At 41.4% G+C, this 21068-nt stretch overlaps 1 protein-coding gene across 3 annotated transcripts in view; it reads left to right on the top strand.

Moving 5' to 3' along the window:
- The window catches only part of ATP8A2 (ATPase phospholipid transporting 8A2), a 338953-nt gene that overhangs the window by 38248 nt on the left and 279637 nt on the right, over positions 1-21068 (top strand). For 2 of the 3 annotated variants that reach the window (XM_033051234.1, XM_033051235.1), the window contains 4 exons: positions 13634-13733; positions 14317-14415; positions 15201-15246; positions 20512-20552. In XM_033051234.1, the coding sequence (XP_032907125.1) occupies positions 13634-13733; positions 14317-14415; positions 15201-15246; positions 20512-20552 (286 nt within the window). Of the gene's footprint in view, positions 1-13633; positions 13734-14316; positions 14416-15200; positions 15247-20511; positions 20553-21068 lie in introns of those variants that run through there. The other variant, XM_033051236.1, reaches the window with a different exon arrangement.

The following is a 21068-nucleotide window of genomic DNA, read 5'->3' as shown; positions in this document are numbered from 1 at the left end:
CGGGCGAGTCCAGCAGCAGCAAGTGATGAGCTGCTTCCCTCGACAGTAGTGAGAGCAGGGAGCTGGTGGAGCTGCGTGGGCAAGATGCACAAAGAGGTATTCGCTTCAGAAGGGCACTGAATTTTAAAATAACGGGACCTACATAAGTGTTTCTGTATACAAGAAACAGTGTTTCTGGATACCCGTGAAAATTTAGTGAGAGTTTTGAGTGGAATCCAGTAAACTCTATGAAAGGTCTCCTTAAAAAGTAGCATTCACTTGAAAGAACAACTAGGCTAAGTATATAAAATATGTGTAAAATAGGAAGGAAGAAAAGAGAAAGACACAGGACAAGAACGACTACAGAAACTACAAGCTGGCCATCTCTATGTGTGAAAAGCTATGGTCCACTTGTGTCTTTTAATTGAAGACCAGAGTTTTAAATTTTCTTTTCTGTTTGGCACCTTTAATGCAGGAGTGTGTGTGTGTTGGTACTTCTGGTGGTATGATTAATGCTGTGTTGTTGCAATTTGGAAACAGAAATAACATGGACTGAAACAAGGATGCAGAGTGTGAGTAAGTTGTGGTGGTGCCTGCCACACTTGCCTGAGGTTAGCTGGATGAGCAGATGGCTCCTGTCATGACTGAGGAGCTTTGTTTAGCAGGCTTTGTTTGTTAATGCAGATGTTTCAGTTATTGTTCTAAGAACAGTTTACACAGTGAGTACCTTTATGAAAAGAGAGGAGTTTTATATCCTGCTGAAGTGATGGTTTCCATTACCTGGTTTATAGTGTGTATTACCAAGGGCAATTCTAAGAATATCCTCTGGAAGGGTGCTGATGTTCTGAGCACCACAGCAAGTTATTTATAGGTGATTTTCTCCTCAACTTTGAGTTGTTGTATACTTGTCTGGAAAAGTCTATGGTTTAGGAGCAGTATAAATGACACATTTTCTCTGTATCTTCCTTACTCTATGTGGGTAGCAACAGTGCAAGTTTCCTTGCTTTATGTTTCCTTGACTAATTGAGGGATGAGTTTAGCGGTTTCCTGTGTAGACTATTTGTGCTTTCCATGCTTTAAGAAGGAAAACAGGGAATAGAGGGTTGGTAGAAACTGTAGTTTGGGTTTTTCTAGGAAGGATTCTGTTCTGATCTGGCTAAATCTTACAGAAAAGTAGTGTGTGACTCTGCTACCAAGAACTTGTTCCTGACAGTGCTATTCCTGAAGAGCAGCTGTGTCCAATTTGCCATCTGGAAACCATCCCTTGACAGCTGTACAAGTTTCTCAATACCTTTTTGCATCTTTGCTTCTTGACAGGTAAATCTTGAGTCATAAGGAATATTGGTATGTGAGGGATAGGACTAAGTGCAGGTAGTGTAATAGCAAAGTAGAGATACTTTCATTACCTGGTTAGGAATCTTAGCTCTTTAGTGTCAATTGGAAATTAAGTTGACTTTAAAATGATTTCCTGCTACTTAGTAAGAAAGCTTTGATCCCTTGACTTTTAAAGAGTGATGGACATTGCCTGTACTCTTTCCATCCTCTGGATTAGCTTTCTTCCCTGAGCCTGGTGGGACTGAAGGCAAAGGTGACCTGAGCTTGTAATGTCTGAGTAAGGGAAGACCTTGTGTGGAGTAAATGTGGTTGGTTATTTAGCTACTTAAATGTATTGGAGTTTCTCTTGAGGAGCTGCAGTTCTCTATTGCCTTCAGACTTTCTTATTTAACTGTGTTCAGCTTCAGAAATTCATTCAGCACTGGATTTCTCTCTACTGATGGTGTTTTGTGTCCCTAGGAAGCATCAGTGTACCACAGAACAAGGTGCTGGGTAAGCAAGTAAACACCTGTATGTAAGGGCTTCTGGAAAATTAAACTGAAAATAATAATGAACCTGCTTGTTTTACATTGTATGAGTTCTGACTGTCATATTTTTGGTAGTCATTGAGGATTCTCTGAATAACAGTGGGAATTTTTCAATGTTCATAGGAAGTTTTCTAAATTAAGAGTAGTGTGAAAAGCTTGCTCAAAACAAAGCAGAATACAGCAGGAAATGTAAGTGCAGAGTGTGGAGGAGAACAACTTAGTGATATGGCTTTTTGTGTAAGATGTTCTGAACATCTTGAACTGCTTGACTTTCTGTGGGTAGAGAAGCACTGGTAAAAGTGAATTCCAATATTTGTGGGAGCATAAAGACAAACTAATTTTGGATAAGTTAATAAAAATGGATAATTTTCTTGATCCCACTTCTGAGTCATAGGCGTGCTATGCAAGAGTTAAGTGAATGGCAAGAATGGCACTAACACTTCCAGAAGTCTTGAAGCGTGAGGATGTAGAAAGAAGAAACACTTCTTTGCCCAGGCCCTCTGGCGTAAATGATGCTATGAGAAGGTGCAGAGAAACGGCCAACTTCTCTTGTGTTCTTGGAACTTAGTAACAGATTATTTCAAACCTTAGTGCTGTGTGTTGCAGGCTAGGTTTAGCTTAGCCCTTGACATGTGCATACATACGTCTGTCACTGTTGTTTGTTATACTGTAGCAATAGTGATTACATCTGTAGAAACACCTACCTGCATCAGAAACTGTTTTCACTCCTGCTCTATTCAGATCAAAAAACATTATGTATGTGTTACTCTTTGGACCTTTTAATAAAGGGTAAACTATGTTCTATTTTCAGCTGAAGCATTTTAGAAGCTTTGAAATATGTAAAAAATGAATAAATGTTATTTCTTTGTCCAACACAGCTGTCCTGAGGTATTAAATGTTTGTTTTTACAAAGACTAACTACTACCTGTTTTGACATATCCAGCATACGTGACTTAAATATTTGTCTGTTTAACCAGAGCATTTCTGTGCTTTCAAGTCCAGTAAGAAATAAAATATTTATGTTGAGGAAATTTCCAGTTACTCTACACAGTTTTGTGGCACTCACTGTGATGTTTGTGCTCTGGAGCAACCACTCTGTTTCCTGGGAAGTGGCTGGGCATGCCTACCAGTGGGAAGTAGGGAGTAAGTTTTTTCTTGTCCTTTGCTTATCTAAGTAACCTTTGCTTTATTAAACTGCCTTTGTCTTGACCCATGAGGCTTCTTCTGTATTTTCTCCATCTGTTGTTCTGCTGAGAAGAGGAATGATAGACTAGATCAGGGACTCTCAAGTGTCCAGCAAGATCAACCCACAAGAAGACAAGAAACAAGCTTCCCTACTGCCTTGTAAGACCAAAGGATTGCAGGTGGAGTGTGGTGATAGGGGCTTGAATGTGGTGTAATCCTTCTGAGATGACTGAAGTAATGGCATGAACACTTTTCTAAATGTATCCTTGGTGAAGGCTGGATATTTTACTTGAAGTTAGAATGCTCTATACATTTTGCTTTCATGTAAATACAGTTCCTGGATGTTTCACAGCAATATAAGAATCTACTCTGACATCAGTGGCTTGTTCTGAGTGTATAGTAGTACTGTAATAGGAATTTCTTCCAGCACGTTTTCTAAAAATCACTAGTTAAGTGGCTTGAGCCCCTCACTTGTTAGATATATTAATGTTGATGCAGAAGAAGTTGGACTTGTGGTTTATTAGTCCTGGAGGAGCAAATGTGCTGAGATAACTTTAAGGACATTAGAAATGGTCTCCAAATTTTTGAAGATGGTGGAGTTGCTTTGTAAATGTTGCTCTAGGTAATATTCTTCTCTTCCAGGCCTGGTAGTGCATCCTGGTGCAAATCTGACTTGAATCTGAATCAGGACCCCAAGTTCAGTCTGTTTGTGTCTTGAGCAGGAGGTTGGACAGTGCAGCAGTCAGGAAGAGCAAATGTCAGCTTGTTTGTTTTTAATGGATCTTGAATCAAAAGTCATGTTCAGAAGTTTCTTATCAAAACAGACTTTGGTTGATTGATCTCATAGGGAAGTCCCAAAAAGTTGCATTAAAATATCTAGAAAATCCTCAAACTTGTCTTCCATACAGGCAAAAATTAAATTCTAATAGAAAAGATAATGAGCAAAAAGTCTTCAGTGTTTACTTTTAAGCTGTACAGGGGCTTAAAACTCAAGTAGTGAGAATCAATTTCTTGTCTCATAAGGGAGAAACACTGCTGGGGGAATTTAGTCCTGAAGACTGTAACAAGATTTCTAGTGGAATCATAAGTCCTGTGTTAAACAGACTGCTGTTTTTCTGTGGTCCCAGACTGTCCCATCCGTGTTTGCATGGTGCTTGCTGGTAACAAAACTGTAGACACATGTGTGTTGTATTAAACAAAGCCAAGTGCATAGCTTTATTGGCTTCTGTGTTGGTACTGTAGAAGTCAGTTGTGATGTAGAGGTGTAAATGCCTTTTGAATGTGTGGGGAGGTTCTCACTGTGAAACAGGAGTTGGTGGTATCACTAACCAATTAGTGTTGACCCTTGTAACCTGAGTCGTGTTCTCTATGATCTGTGGAATTGTGGATTGTAGTCTGCTCTGTGCAGGTGAATTTCTCTGCACTTAGGGGTATAGCCCAGCATTCATCTTGCACTAAAATATACCCATGTTTATGTAAAAATGCCTCTGTTTCTGTTCAGTTCATTCTTAGTAGAGTTCAGGCACTGGCCATTTGTTATATTTTGTTTGTATTAGATTTGAAATACTCTTCTGTTGTCATGTGAACAGATTGCTTGCCTGACTGCAGAACAGCATTTTGAAATTCTTCAAAGAAGGGCTGTATTATTATAATCTGAATGGTACGAATCTAATAATGTGTTAAACTAATCCTCTAACTCTTTTTAGTTTTAGATAGTGTTATTGAGTGAAGAAAAATACTTATTATAATATACTTTTTTAAATAAACAAGAACTTGTTTAACGCAGTGCATCTGCTGCTGATACTGCAATCTACCACAATGAAAAAGGCTTTGGTATAGCTATAGAATGATTCTTTTAGCCATTAAAATTCGCTAAAAGTACCTGTTATTGTATGCCTGGTATTGTGTGCAGATATTGTATCAGTGTATTAGAAGCTGCTGCATCTTTGGTCTTGGGCTATTCCTATGGCAGGAACTCCTGGACAGTTAAATTGTTGAATTTTGCTTAGATTAAATGTCTAGATGAAAAAAAAAAACCTACAGATGTGGGAATTCTAGTGCTCTTTCACCTGCTTCATGCTGAGCTCTCTGGTATCCTGAAATTGTTGTAGTGGTTTGTGACATGCTGAATTTCACACATCAGCAGTAGCAACACAGCAGGTGAATTAAAATGGGTCCCTTTTTTTTCTTCTTAGATCTCCCTCACTGGTAGTGGTCTGTAGAAGAAGGTAGAAGAGCAGGAAACTATCTCAGGTGAACCTAAGTAGAGCTTAAGAAGTGTAATAACTGCATTCCACGTAGTTTCTGTGGGTTGTGAAGATAATTGCATTTTTCTCAAGACTGACTAAATATTAATTTCTTTTGCCAGCCCCCTGCTTGTCACTAAAATAAACACTGCTAAAGTTGTGGTGACATTTAGAGTTAAAAATTGGCTTTAAAACTGAAGCTAGCACTCTGGCTTTTAGACAACTATCTAGATTATGCGACTTGTTTGATGGTTTTTTTTCAGTCATCTTCATATAAATGCTGTGTGTTTAAGTGTGGGCTATTCTGTGTTTGCACAGTAACTAGATGTGGCACTAAACTTACTTTATTAGGTAGTAGAATTTTGAGGTTAACTGTGCAGGTCAGCTGTTTTTATTGAGTTGTACTTGCCAGCAGGGCTACTGCAAAGCTACGGGTATATTACTGTAGTGATGACCTCGCATGCATGCTGAAACAATATCATGCCTTCAGAGCTTTTAGTACCGTTTCTAAACAGTCTTTGTTAAAGGTATTTGTTACTGAAAAACAGCCAGGAATCCGTTCCCCTTTTTGTAGGGATTTCATGAATAGAGGACTCATGGAAAGGCCTTTTCTGTTTGCATGCTTTAGGAAAAGCCTCCAGGGTACTGGATTTTGAAGCGGAAGTGCCCTTGCTTCTATTAAATGTGACACGTGGTCTGGTTTTCAGGTTAAACTGAGCGTAAGCAGTTGTGGCAGTGCCTACTCTGTATTAGGACTGCCCTACTGTAGAAGACTTTCCTAGTGGAAATAGTATTTTCTTTGGTAATTAACATCAATTACATTAGTTGTTGCAGTCTTTTGCTACTTATGTATGGCAGTAGGGTTGCTGATACCAGGGCAGTTTGGAATAAGGTACTTCAGGTTAGAAGTTGTAAAAAATCTTACATGGTTAGGAGGTGATCCTAATGAACCAGAAAGTAATGGTATTATTGTGCTTCAGTGGACAGGAGTTCAGTGTATTTTCATGTCCTTCTTTCTTTGCAGTGGTCTGTGTAAGGATAGGAGCTGAATGGAAGCCATTGAAGATAAGCTTGTTGCTGATGCAACTTCAGAGGAAGCGCAGGTAGCTCAGCCAGGCTGGGTTTGTCAGCCTGATCATCTTGCTCCTGAAATGGAGCTTGTGCACAAGGATGTAGATAACACTACTTGCCTGCTCAAGCAATGGTAACCACTGAGTATTGCGCTTAGGCCCTTACCTTTTTGTTAGGTGTTGATGTAGGATGCAACACTCGGGATGCGCATGACTAGAAAATGATGTAAGAATGATCTGAAACGTCTGTGCTAATTTAGATTTTCCCTTGTGTAAAACATGCTTCAACATTAATGGCTGGCTGTTTAGCTGACAGCTGTCTGCTTTTTTTCTTTTCCTTGCTTTATTTATATACAAGACCTCAAATTTTGCTTGAGTAAACTGTTTTTCTGAAGAGTTTTGTTTTGTTATTGCAGCAAATCATTGTGGCCCCCATAAAGCAAGTTCTAATGGGACTTGATGTGCAGGGAAATCAGTGGAATGTATTTTAGTATGTCCTGGTTCTTTTAAACTTGTATGAAACAATAATTTTCCTCTAAATCATATAATTTGAGGAAAGAGAGCTCAGGGATTCTAAGATGTGATCAGTTCCACCTGTAACAAATGAGGGCAAGAACAAGTTTTCCCAACTGGTGCCTTTGGTTGTTTCTGGTGGGAGCCCATACTATAAATGATGAAATAAGGAATGTTGGGAAGTGGTGAGGTGCTTGAGATGGATATTATCTCGCTGATAAGTTTTCTTCAGCTGAAAGCTGCTAGAATTGTTTTTAGTCAAAGTTAAAATGAATAAATTCTAACGTATTTGAATACCCTCAATCAGTTTCATTGTCTGTGTGGATAATTTCAGACAACAGATTCATCTTCTACAGTTTGGCTTGGCTTTGTTGGGAAGTCTTTCAGGGTTTGATGATTCAGTGGCTAAGCAGAAGAATGTCCATTCAACCTATTTCCTCCTTTGACAATATATGAACTTGTATATACAAAATGCCTTTGCTATTATGGAGAAACGGTAACAGACTGCAGGGAAAGATGGAAATAAAATAGGCATTTGGACTGTGAACAGTGCTTGTTCCAGAGCTGGGTGACAGATATGATGTGGTAACTCTTGTTTTTTTTGTCTTGCTCTGGCAAGCTTTAAACAATAATCTTTCAATATTCAAGTCATTGCACTTTTTACTTTGCAAAAGCAAGTCCTGCTCCTTTCATGCTCTTCTTCTGTTCTGCCCTGAGCTCAGGGACTGTCTCGGATGTTTAACACCACATGCCCTTTTCTTAGCTGACAGAAGTGTAGAACCATAAACAGAGCAGTGAAATTCTTTCTGGCTGGAGTCTTCCTCTAAGAACTGTGGTCTCAAGGATTCATCTGACAGGGCAAGGCCCTTCAGTTGGGGGTTGTATTTGTTCAGGCTCCTTGTTATAAAACCAGAAATGGGTATTTAGGACCTAATTTTCAGTCAACCAGTAATTCCATAGGCATTTAAGTAACTGGTTCTTCTGATGTATTTTTTGGGAACTTGTGAAATTGATTTTTGTCTCTTTAACAAGTTTCAAGAAAGTACGCCATCTTCCCTATGTGCAAGGAGGTAGATGACCTTTCACTGTCATATGGATTGCACTGCTGAGAACCTCGATCATGACATTTGGGCTTAGAACAGCCTTCTCAGTATTCTACATGGCAGCAGCTTGATGAGATGTTCCTATAAATGGGTGTTCTCTGTACTCAATGTAATAACTGAATGTTGTTTTTTTCTGTTAATAGCTCTTGAAATATGTAAAGCTTGCTGCTGTGCGTCCTGCTGCAATGGTGACTGCCTGGAGGTACTATCTCTGTGCTTGAGAGCTTCAGCAGAGCCTCAGATGCTGATGTCAGTCTTGCTATTGAGTGTCGTGTGCCTGACAGGACCTTAGCATGCAAACACCATTCCACTAAAGGCAGTATTTGAGTTCTGCAGTCAAGCAGATCTTGGCTTTTCTGGGGTTTTTCTTTTCCTTCTCTGATACTGGGCATCTGACCTTTTGTACATGCTGATGGACACAAAGTCTGTTTGGTTAGAGAAGAGTTCAAGTCTGTAACATTCACTTTAATTACCCAGCCCTTTTGTTGTGGTTCAACCTGGCTTTCATAGTACAGTAATTTCATGATTATAAGCCGCATCTCCGGGTGTCGGCAACTTTTCGTTCTTTGTCCATACATAAGCCGCACCTGATTATAAGCTGAACATTATAATACAGAGTGTGATAAAAGGTATCTATTCTATTACTGTCTGTTGAGGATGGGGGCAGTGATCCTTATCTCCACGGGAGATATTCTGCTAATGGGCCATCCATTGAAACCAGGCGGGGCATTGTTCTTTATCTTTTCACAACTCATCCTTTCTCCAGGGAGTTATCTTCTGCTAATGGCCCATTGAGTCCCACTGTGTGACTGATAAGATTACTTCATCCCATTGGAAGTTGCTCCAGCCAGGGGGAAGAGCCCAACATTTCTTACCAAAATAAAAACAGAGGTTTTGGGACACTAAGGGAGCCCCTTTCTCCACTGGACTCCAGAGAAAAACTGGATTTCTCCACATCACCACTGGACCTCCAGAGGGAAACTGCACCTTCTACAGGAGCACTGCTCCAACTGAATCACATCTGTCACTGCAGGAGGATGCAGCCACCATTTAATGGGACTGCGACCAACACCCTGCCTGACAGGGTGTCAGGTTGTACTCTGACTTTGTCAGGGTTTGGAGTTTGTTTCTTTGTAGTACTGTATTTCTATTTTAATTTCCCTAGTAAAGAACTGTTATTCCTAATTCCTGTATCTTTGCCTGAGAGGCCCTTGATTTCAAAATTACAATAATTTGGAGGGAGGGGGTTTACATTCTCCATTTCAAAGAGAAGTTCCTGCCTTTCTCAGCAGACACCTGTCCTCCACACTGAAAGAGCAACTTTTCGTTCTTTGTCCATATATAAGCCGCACCTGATTATAAGTCGCACTTCTGGGTTCGGACCAAAATTTTAGTCAAAATGGTGCGACTTATAATCATGAAATGACTGTAATTGTTCCTGCAAATTGATGTGTGTTAAAAGCACTGACGTCAAGTGATAGTCCTTCTTCAGCTCGTGGTGAGTATTTCAAGTGTGTGGACTGTGGCATGAGTAGGTTTGTGTGGATGCTGTCTAGGGAAGGACAGTGTGTTGTACTGTGATCTGTGGAAATGGGACCCCATGAATCTCAAGGAAGTCCTGTTTTCTTAATCATGATTATCCTGAAGGTGAAGTTCATCTCCGAGTTGCCATTCTAGAGGAAGGGGTGGAAGTGCTTTAGATGGCTGACTGGAAAAGTGCAGGCTGTGTTCAGCTGCATGTTGTCAGGACACACATGTGTCTCAAGGAAGTAACTATTCTGCCTCTGTTTGTGACAACCTTTGCCTTTTCAGTGATTAGTCAGTAAAGTAAAACCTGAGTTCCTGAAATGTTTTTGGGAAACAGGGAAAAAGGCAACACTGGGAGAGGTTGTGCAAAAGCTACCTATGAATAAATAGAGAGAAACTATACTGGAGAACTGCTACTGAGTTTCTCACTGCACTGTTTGCTGCTTTTCATTTGGCTGTTATTAAAATTGGTAGGTAATCCTTGGTACTTTAGTAATATGCTAATGAGTTAAAAAACCTTTTGCAGATTATACTTTCAAAAAGATTTCTGCACTGCCCTAGAAACAGCGGGGCAAGAGACAGCTGTAGTCAGGTGAATCCAAATTCATTTGTTTAACAGGGTTTGGTACTGTTCCTCCTGACTTGCGCAGTGGTGTAACTTGAAACGTGACTTATGTGGATTAACTTGTAGGTGTAGAGGAGACATCTCTTCTAATATTTGCACACCTGTTGTACATTTAAACTTGCATGGTTAAACAAGATTTGCATAGCTAACAGATGTTGCTTTGGGAGAAACCAGTTTGTTGTTTGTTTTCCCCCTTGTGCTTCCCTCTTCTACCTGCCTCAACCTGTTCTGTGAGCTGGAGACCTCATATTCTGGAAGTTAACATGGCTCTAATTGGGACTGGTCAGAGAGCTAACCTGCCAGTTATTTATTTTTAGTGACCAAAACTATGTTATGAGTGAGGTGACTAAAGTTTCTACCTGCACATCTGTAGATTTTAACTTTCCTGGACCTTGATTATCCTGAAGTTGTAACACATCTATCTGTTGGGAGGGAGCACAAGAGTTTTTATATTATTTAAAAATAAGTATTGTATTTATCATTTAAAGAACTGTTCTTCAGAGCCAAATCAATTGAATGCTCCTGCCAAGCTTAGACTGCTAGTTAGGCTTTTGTAAGAAGTTTCCTTTTTGAGTAATAACATGTATCTGCTTTTTTTTTTTTATACTTGAGATTGCTGTTCCTGGCTTGTATGGTAACAGCTGAGTGTGGCTGCCTCTAATTAGAGTTGTACCCATTTTCTGTGGGCATCTGTCAAGTTACTTAAGCAACAGTATGCGGGGAGTGACTTAGTATGTACAAACCTCTTTCAAAAGAACCTTATTGTGTTGGCATTAACATAATTGTTAGAGTAAGAATCATGTTTGAGCCAGCTAGCTGTGAAGTTGGTAGGAGGTAGAATGGTGGTAATAAATGTTTCAGCTTGGTTACAGTCAAATTCTTCTGTTCATAGCAATGTGATACCTAGAGGAATACTTTTCTGATATAAAATCTGCCATTGCTTGATAGCTAATTAGTACTGCTTGGAGAGTTTGCTTCTGGGTCTAAACTATGAACTTGATTAACCCATATTTTTAAGTCACAAGGTAATTCTGAGCTTTGTGTTTAATTATGTTCTGTATTAAGGGAATGTTACTACACATGAAACCAAGCAAATGTGGCTTAAAACAATAAAATACTTAGAACTGGAAGAAGTTAACAGCACTTGAAGGAAGTAACCTCATTTATATAACAACTGGAGTTGTTTTAAACCTGGATGCTTCACTTGATTTAACTCATTTGGAGTAGTAGATACGAGCCATGATGAAGTTCAACTTGAAATTTTTGTAAAATACTGTGTTGAGTATTTAAATACTTGGTTCTGTTGAGCAGTAGTAGCAGTAGAAAGGGATTTGTAGTTGCTTGAAGAGGAAACTAGGCAAGTTCCCAGAATCAGATGCATCTTAATTGGTTTTTATTTGGTCTTTTTTTTTTTTTTAACCAGCCCCACTAATTCTCCTTTAGTGTTCAAAATAGAGCCTTTTATAACAAACTGTGCCATGTTACATCTAGTTACTGTTTGATTTTGAAAGGTGCAGCAGTGTCTGGTTAGATGGCTTGGAGTTGGGGATGAGGCATATAAGAAGGTGGTTAAAGCAATAAGCTGGAATATGTAACCATTGCCCATGCAGAGGTAAGAGAACCCCAGTGAACTCAGCTGCTAGTGGATCAAGGTAGTAGGGGTTTTATGCATAGCAGCAGCCTGTTGTGAGAGGCAGTTTGTTTAGCTAAAGCATTTGATTATCCTATTCCTTTATGATTTCTGAATGGCAATGCTGTATGTTTCAGTTGATCTGGAAGGGTTTTTGATGGGAGAGAGAGGAATAGACTTAGTGGAGAGGTAATCTTGGCACTGCTAGGAAGCGTCAGTAAAATGGGAATTAGGAAACAATTTTTCCTTTTTTCAAAGCCCAGTGTTCTCAGTTCTTTGGAAATACAAGACTTCTTAAAAAAATCCCCAACCCAAATGGGAACAAAGCACAAAAATAAACCACCAGAAATGAAACCAAAACCACTGCACCCAAACAAAACGATGCCTCAAAATTCCTGTCGCTGCTTGTTGAACCTTTGCAAGGCATATTGAGCTACAGGTGCTCAGCTGTTCAAACTCTAGCTCATGCTGATGGCCAGTAGTTCAGTAGTGAAGGAAAAATTCTCTTGTCAACTTCGACACTTTTTTCCCTGAAGTTCTATTCATGCCCATTATGTATTTGATTTAAAGATGACAAGAAATTGCATAGGTGATTAAGGCTAGTTAGTTCAGTATGTTTTAAGGCAGAAGAAATAGTAGTTATATATATATTAGTTACAATATTTACAGCAATTTCACGACTATAAGGCACACCAGACTATAAGGCGCACTTTATTTTTGCAGCGAGGAGCTGTGCCGTGTGCAACAAAGTAACAAAATACTAACAGAATCATGCAATCGCAGAGTTTACTGGCAGGTGCTCAATTTGCAAACATTTTTCACAGACTGGCGTAACCTTTAAACGCAACCCCAGGTGCCCTCCCCGTACCCCGGGCCTCAGCACTCCTGCCCGCCCCCAGCGCCAGATGGTGAGGCGCGGCTTGGGACTGCTTGTGGTCCGGGGCGGTTCGGGGCTACCTGCTGTTTGGGGTGGCTCAGGGCTGCTGTGGTGTGGCCGTGGCTCGCACTTCCGGGTTGACTCGGCGTGGCCGCGGCTCAGGGCCGCTGGGGCAGCCCTCAACCACCGGCCACCTCCCTCCCTGCGCGGCTCCTGGCTGCCGGGGTCGCCCGCAGCCGCTGACTCCCTCCCTCCCTGCGTGCCTCCTGCCGACTGTGGCCACCGGCTCCCGCCCCACCCCTCATGACTCGGCGCTCCTGCGGCACTGCCCCCCCCCATTCTTGCTCGCACTTCCGGGTTGGCAAATTTCGCAACTTTGTCCATTATATAAGGTGCACCGGACTATAAGGCACACTTCTAAGTTCAGGCCAAAATTGTAGTCAAAAGGGTGCGCCTTATAGTCGTGAAATTACTATATATATGTGTATACAATATAGCAAAAAAGCCAAAAGACATTAATCTGAAAGAGCGTGTATTGTTCTGGAGGGTTATTCATAGCTGAGCCTAAGTCGTTCTGAAGTGGGAGATGAGGCATTTTAAAAATGCATTGCAAAATTTCTGATTTCTCTCATTCAGCTCTGCCTCCCCCAACATTTAAATTCTGTGTTTTGAAGAGAGAGGTAAGCCCCTGATCAAGCTCTTGGAAATGAAATGAAAGCTTACCTCTTCACAGTGCTGAAGTTTGGATGGACAGTAAATCGTCTGATAGCTCATCCCATAACAAAGGAACCAGTGATAAAAGTGGGCCTGACAGCCTCTTCTGGGTCTGTGTGATACCTCTTTTGTTTGATACAGCTCCTGATCGTAACCAAAGCAGCTACTTCCTTCATATTCTAAATATGTCTTTACTTTGTTATTTTTGAACTGCTTTCTAACACTGGCTTTTAGACTTTTTGGTCATGATCCCTACCTGATACTCTGATGAGGTACTAAGATGAAAATCTTCTACTCTGCAGCACAGCCAAGTACAGCGTGGTGACATTTCTACCTCGATTCCTGTATGAGCAGATCCGAAAAGCTGCAAATGCATTCTTCCTCTTCATTGCCTTACTGCAGGTATTGTTTTATTGCTTTGTCTTGTTTATAAAATGAAATGGTAATGCAGTAAAAGTTATTTCTGTTGATATACTTAATTGCAAAGCAATTCTTAAACTTATTTTAATAGTAATATTGATGGGGTCTGTAGTTGCTAATTGAAATCAGAAAACAACTTGGAGACTTATTTCAATGTAGTTTGTAAAGTCAAGCCTCTTTTATTCTTAATAAGTGATGTCATAGAGCTGTTGACCACTGTGAGAAAAAATGTGTGAATTTCTTGTGAAACTTCTGCTCAGTTAGCCTAGATTACCACTGCTTCCATGTGAATTATAAAATTTGTATAGTTTTCTTGTAAAGGGAAGGGAAATAGAATAAAAGGCATGTACAACAACAGTATCTTCTAACTTTGTTATTGTTTCTTCAAACCTGCCTAGACTGTTGGCTAGTTTTCCCGCTGAAATTGGATATCTGTCAGGCACAAATCACACAGTAAATCAGAACTTTGTGTTCTCTCCTCTGAGATCTTTGCATAAAATTCTAAATGTACTAGAAATTTATTTTAAATACAAATATAAAACGGGTCTCTTCCCTCTGTTCACAGCAAATTCCAGATGTCTCTCCAACAGGAAGATATACCACCTTGGTGCCATTGCTATTTATTTTAACAGTTGCTGGCATCAAAGAAATCATAGAAGACTATGTGAGTATGACTGTGGGGAGAGCTGTGCTGAAGACCAAATGTCTCAAAAAGAAAAGCTAGAAAGTGCCATAAACCATGCATCTCTGAAGTGTCTTGAGTCATTGGTCAACAGCAGCAAAATATTGTTTTGACTTTCAAAGCGCTTGACTAGAATTTCTGTAACGCATTAAAATGACTTAAGTATTCTCGTTATAGTTGGCAAACTATAGAAATCAGTAGAAATCAGGACATTTGTTTCTCTCTCTTCAAACTTACTTATTCATGCTTTTATTAGAAAGACTTGTCGAGTCCTGAAAAATATGTGGCCTTTTTAGATGGTCTTGAAAATGGGGGCTAGAAGGGAGGCCAACAACTTAAGGACAGAAAAGACTGTTTTGGGGAAAATCTGCACTACCTTGCTTGTATACTTTACATCTGAATGAGGTCTTTCTGCTTTGCAAAGTACTGATAAGTGAAATAATTTGGCTATCAGTCTAAACAGCATGTGGAATTGAAAGTATATCTGCTATGCTTTGGAGACTTTCTTTTTTTTTTTCCTCCCCCACTGAAAAGGGGTTGAGCCTGACTTCCAACATGGGGACTTTCACTTTGTTTATAATTATACTCCTTATACCCTTTTACAAACCATTTGGATTTAGATGATCTGTGTCTTTTTAAAAAAAACCCATAAAGGCAAAAAGGACCCAATGTATCATCCTGAATTTTGTCATATTTTTAGCTCTAATGGTTCTGGAATTTGCAATGAGGTGTAATGAGGTGTAATGAAATGTTTTGTTTCCTTACAGAAAAGGCATAAGGCAGACAGTGCAGTGAATAAAAAGAAAACAGTAGGTAAGACTTAACAGTCTGTAAGTATTTAAAATGTGAATAGTGAATGCTTACTTTTGGCCAATTCTATTGCTTTAGCTGTCATGACAGTGAGGAATGCAGGTCTTGTGCACTATGTACTTACCAGTAATTTAGGATTTTACTTTGCCAAAGCATTCAGACTGATAATTGATGGTCTGACACTTATGAGTGAGGCATTAGGAGGATTATTAGAATTCATAAGTTCATGTAATTTCAAGATTGTCCAAAGTTACCTAGTTCTCAACTCCTCCAAGAAAACCAGGCAATTTTTTCCCTACCAACTCCATCCTTATTATTCTAACATCAAACCCAGCACCAAAACATCCAGAACTAAACAAGCCAACTACCCCCTGAAATGTTAAAAGCTGCTGTCAGAAGAATTTAAAGTCATTTTTGTAAGTGCTGCTGCCCTTTAAATATAATGAGTTTGGGGATTTTTTAGCTTTGCTTTCCTGAAGTGTTACTGAAAGAGAATTTAACACTGATATCCACTGAATGCCTACATGTATCCCTAAGGTATGGACAGTACTTGTCACTGTATGTCTGAAAATATTGCTGTAATTTCCTTCACCTCCCTTAGCTGAAAACCTGTGCAGAAAATAGAAGAGCTTGTCAATAGCCACCCTGTGATTGTCCTGTGCCATAGTCAAGGCAGCTCCATGTTGCTGTGTTTGACAGCTCCCCTTCTGCTCCTTTGTGCAAACGTACAGGTGACATGGGAACAACAGGGACTTGAGTGCTGAGTGGAGCCCCTTCCTCCCAAGCACAAATACCTGAAGTGTCAAAAAGCTAGAGGAGCACTTAAAGGAACAGGGGGAAGTGAGAAACTTGCTAGCTCTATGCTTCAGGTAGTCCTGCAAACATTACTCTTGTTTTTTTAAACTGAGTTTGGTGCTTGAAAATTTGGGTTGATCATTAAGATTGTATATTAATGCACATCAAAAGGCATTGCTTTATCAGTTCTCCTTGGTAATGCCTCTGCAAGAGTCTGGAATGTGTTCGAGTGCAAGAACACCGTGTTAGTCATAAGCAATTGGCAATTAAGTGGCTGTAGCACAACAGGCCTTGTTATAGATAATATGAAAGATGGCCCTTTCAGAGGTCACACAGGCAGTTATAATTCATTTGTAGGTAGAGAAACACTTCAAGGGACGTTTGTCACAATAATTGTGGAGAGACAACCTTAAAGAGCACAAGGTATAAAGAACACAAGGTGTTCTAATGGAGCTAAATGCAACTTAGCATTTGAAAAATTATTTGAGTTCAAACTTTATTTACCTTTGAATACTCAAAATAAATTTTCAATCTGATACTTAAAACTGTATCCACCTACTTAAAGGCTAAAGAGGCTTATTCTTGAGAAACGTATTACCAGAATGAAAAGATAATTTAGGTTCAGAGTGGGATTAAGATGAAATAAATTTAGGTTCTCTGTGTGCCTTTAGGTTGCTCTTATAGCTGAGTGGTGTCTAATCAATGCATTCAGTGTGGAGAGCATTTGAGCTCACTGAAAAGCAGATGCCTCCTGTCTGCTTGGCTATGTCCTGAACTCCACTGCCTGCAATGGCTGGTTGCTTACTGCAGCAGCAGTCATGTAGGCTTTGCATTTATCTTGTTCAATTTTTTAGAGCAGTAGTGTATCTTCATAGTACCTTTCCTGTATTAAATTTACCATGGAAAGCATCAGTTTGCTTTGCGGAGTGGCTTTGGTATGTAGGAATTAAATTCCTTTTGGAGCAAACTAAAATTGAAGTTCTGCCCCAGGTGAGCACTAAACATTTGCATTAGTAGCTTGAGTGTGTTTAGGATCTGAGCCAGTGTTTTATGTCTTGGTTGGCTTCACATGATGTCTGTGGTGATGGCATTAAATCTAGGGACCAGACTCCACAAAATTGCAAGTGAAGTCCCTGAGCAGCGTATTGCATAGATAAAGAGAGCTCAGTAATAACTGTTCTAATGTATTCATCCTCCCATTGTCAAATAATAGAATAAGTAATGAACATTTAATATTGCATGGGATGAGCTCAAATATTGGACAAGCATGGGGCTGGCAAACTCTGGAGCGAGACTGATGGGAGAATGGGAGATGCTTGCCCTTCAGGACTCTCACTTCAAATGGTCCTGCATAGCTGGATGTGAGTGACAGCATTAAGTCTTAGATGTAGAACTGGGTTTTGGACTTGGAAAGCCCTAGATACAAGGTTTATATTGAAACTCTCTTTTTGAGTTGAAGCAGTCTTTTTACGTACTTGTCCTTTGTTACTTTAACCAATTACCTTTTGGCAACGAATAATTCATCAATTTTACCCTACTATAAATATTCTAGGGAAGACATGTCCTTTTCTGTCCTTTGAAGAACTCTTATGAAACTGGGTTAAGCAGAGTAGGAGGTGTGAAATTGCAACCCCAAAATTTCTGAACTGTTCTGTGTCTCTTCAGACTGTGGGATTATGAATTTAAAAGGAAATAGTTCAGTAATAAAACAGTAAGAAAATTACTTCAATAATTTACTTGGCTATTTAATTTTAATCACTAAATTGATTTCAGTAGGCATTGCAAGTGAAATTGTTTTCTGAAGTAAATTGCCCACTAGACCAAGTCCATAGCATTTGAGGCTGTACCATACCTTAGTGTGTGAGCATGCAATGTCAACAGAATACAGTAAATTCACGAATACAAGCCGCACTGAGTATAAGCCGCATCTCTGGGTGTTGGCAAACATTTCGGTTTTTGTCCATAGATAAGCCGCACCCGAATATAAGCCGCTTTGTCGTTCGCAGCGAGGACCTGCGTGCAATTAGTAACAGAACCGCGGGAGGGCGGGGTTTACTGGCTGAGCTAAGGCTGTGCAGGCTCGGCCCGCTAGGGGCCGCTGACAGGGCCAGATGGCCCAGCCCGGCGCTGCCGCTTGGGGCCCGCCGCCGCTGCCACTGGGCTCGGTCACCCCGGGTCGGTGCTGCCCTGCGGTGGCAGGCAGGGACGGAGCGTCCCCTGCTCCTACGGCAGCGGCGGCGGGCGGGGACGGAGCTTTCCCGCGCCCGTGGCGCCGGCGGCGGGCAGGGACGGAGTTTCCCCACTCCTGCCGCGGTGGCGGCGGGCGGGGACAAAGCACCCCGTCGGCTCCCCGAGCCGCGGCAATGGCTGCGCGGGGCTCCCGTCGGCTCCCGGAGCCGCAGCAATGGCAGCGCGTGCTTCCCCCCCCTCCCCGAGCCGCGGCAATGGCTGCGCGGGGCTCCCGTCGGCTCCCCGGGCCACAGCAATGGCGGCGCCGGCTTCCCCCCCCCTCCCCGGGCCGCAGCAATGGCGGCGCCGGCTTCCCCCCCCCTCCCCGGGCCGCAGCAATGGCGGCGCGCGCTTCCCCCCCCCTCCCCGGGCCGCAGCAATGGCGGCGCCGGCTTCCCCCCCCTCCCCGGGCCGCGGTAGGGGCGGCCCGGGTCCCCCCTCTCCTCCCCGGGCCGCGGCAATGGCGGCGCCGGGCCCCCCCCGTCTCTCCCCTGGGCTGTGGCAGAGGAGGAAAGAGAGCTCTCCCGCCTCTCTCCCCGCTCCCCGTGCTGCCTGCAGGGAGCCAGGCTCCACCTGCGGTGCAACAGAGTAGCGATTTGTAACAATCGCAAAATGCCGACTTTGCAGCTGCTCCGCTCAGCACTCTGGCAGGCACTTCTGAGGTTGTATTAGCCGCTCCTGATTATTAGCCGCATTTCCAGTTTAGGAGCAAAATCTTAGTCAAATTGGTGCGGCTTGTATTCGTGAAATTACTGTATTTACTGAAATGTCTCCAGAACTTCCTTGTGGAATAGGGAGCTGTCTAAACCATGGCACAGGAGATGCTGAGTGTTGCAGCTCCTCTCTGTGTTGGAGTCAGTGAGCCAGGTTTGAGTTTTGAGTCAAGGCCACAGGTATTTGGCTTTTCCCTTGAGATTCTGGATTCAGACCTTCTCCTAAGTTCTGAACTAAACAAAGCTCAATTCAAGAATGGTGTATGTAAGAGATGGAAGAGGTGCACCAAAACTGTTCTTCCCCTAAACTGCTGTACTTGTTTGGAGAAGGCTCATCTGTTTTTAGACATCTCACTGGCAGTACTTCTGTTGCTGCCCACCCATTTTTAAATAGTTTAGTTCAATGCAGTCCATTCACTACAGTATTAAATATCAGGATTCAGAGCTCCAGTGTGTGTGGCCTGAGAATAGGAGTCAGAGATGGGTTTCTTCTGCTTAATCTATTCTGACAAGTCTTACTTTCCTGTTTGTGGTGTGGACCATCCTGAGTAGAATGGTCAAGGCTGTATTCAGCAGAATTTTCTTCTGAGAGTGTGGTATTATTTTCAAATGAACCACATGTATGAAATGCATAGAGCTGAGAAAATTGTTAGTATTTGAAGTAGGGGACTGACCTCTTCAACTTTGATCTGTTGCATGCTGTGCTTTTTGAACACCTTCAAAAACTGGCTGCAGCTGCTTTCAGTGAAGGTGAACTTGCTGTGCTCAGACCTGGACTGGGTTACTCAGTAGGAATTGGGCATATTTGACCTTACTGTTTTGGCTGGAGTAGTATTAAGTATGTGTAGAGTCACCTAGAGGAGGTGCTTGGGTGGAAAGGCATGCTGCAGGGTAGTGATTAATAAATGTGTTAAGATGGCAGTGTAGAACTGGAGCCCTACAGAAACCAAGGTCTGTTTTAGCACCTTGTTTTCCTTCTTGTTTCATTGTGAACTTCAGCAGTAAGGATCCCCCTTCTGCTAAAGCTGATTGTTGCTTTTCAGTAGGGCTTTGAGCCTGCTTGGCAATTGCAACTCAGATTTATAGGGACAATGGGTAATGGTAGTGAAGTTGGATGTGCCAGAGTCAAAATATTATTAATAAAATGCAAGAAAAAAAAGTGAAAATTGTGGTAAATCATACACAGAGTCAAGGTGCTTCCTGATGCTGACTGACAGTGGGTAGTAATGCCTTTTGTTTTAAGGAGGGTCATTTCCCAAACAAGAAACAGTGCTGCCTATCTGCACGTTAGTATGAAGTGATGCCATGAAGAAATCAGGCCACCAACTGTTCTCTGGCAGGTGATAAAAATTCCTCTTTATTGGATTTATATGCCCACAACTGTGAACAAAAGAAATCCCAGCTTCTGAAAAATAAATTTCTGATTTTTGTGTTGGTTCCTATTGTGTTTACTATTGCGATACAGTTGTTTCAAAATTTGTCTGAATTGCAGTTATTTAATCTGTAATCTGACTTTAAGCTTTCTTTCCAGTTCTAAGAAATGGGATGTGGCAGAACATTATGTGGAAAGAGGTAAATAAAACTGAGGATGGGAGGGAGGGAAAGCAAGTGTTCAAGAATTGCTCTTGCCAGAACTAATTAGAAGGCTTAGAATTAATCTATATTATGTGAGAATTTTGTCACTTGGGGTGGGGGAGGTGGGAGGGATCCTTTCTGTTCCAGTTGTCAAAATTGCCCTGAGCAAGGCACCTGAGTACCCATTTTTAACAAATTTTTGTTACCATCAAATGCTAATGAACTGTTGTGTTTTCTTTGTGCAGTTAATAGGTAAACTGTAAACAGTATTTTGTTTTTAGTCTACCTAGAAGAGTAATTTTCACTGCAATGCTGTACTTCCCCTGCAAGTCTAACAGAAGCTTACTTTGCTGCCTGTGCTAAAAAGTCCCTGGGCTTTGAGACTAATTAGTAAGCTGCTTGCTCAAGTAAGAAACACAAGCCCTGCTGCTACCTGAGGCACTTGGGACCCATGTTCTGTGAAGCCCTTGGCCAGGGTCTGGTGAGCTTTATTTCTAAGACCTGGAAGTTGCT

Source organism: Catharus ustulatus, chromosome 2 (genome assembly GCF_009819885.2).
Source record: "Catharus ustulatus isolate bCatUst1 chromosome 2, bCatUst1.pri.v2, whole genome shotgun sequence".
In the NCBI taxonomy this organism is placed as follows: Eukaryota; Metazoa; Chordata; class Aves; order Passeriformes; family Turdidae; genus Catharus; species Catharus ustulatus.
The sequence above is the reverse complement of the archived record's forward strand: the minus strand, read 5'-3'. Positions and strand labels throughout refer to the sequence as shown.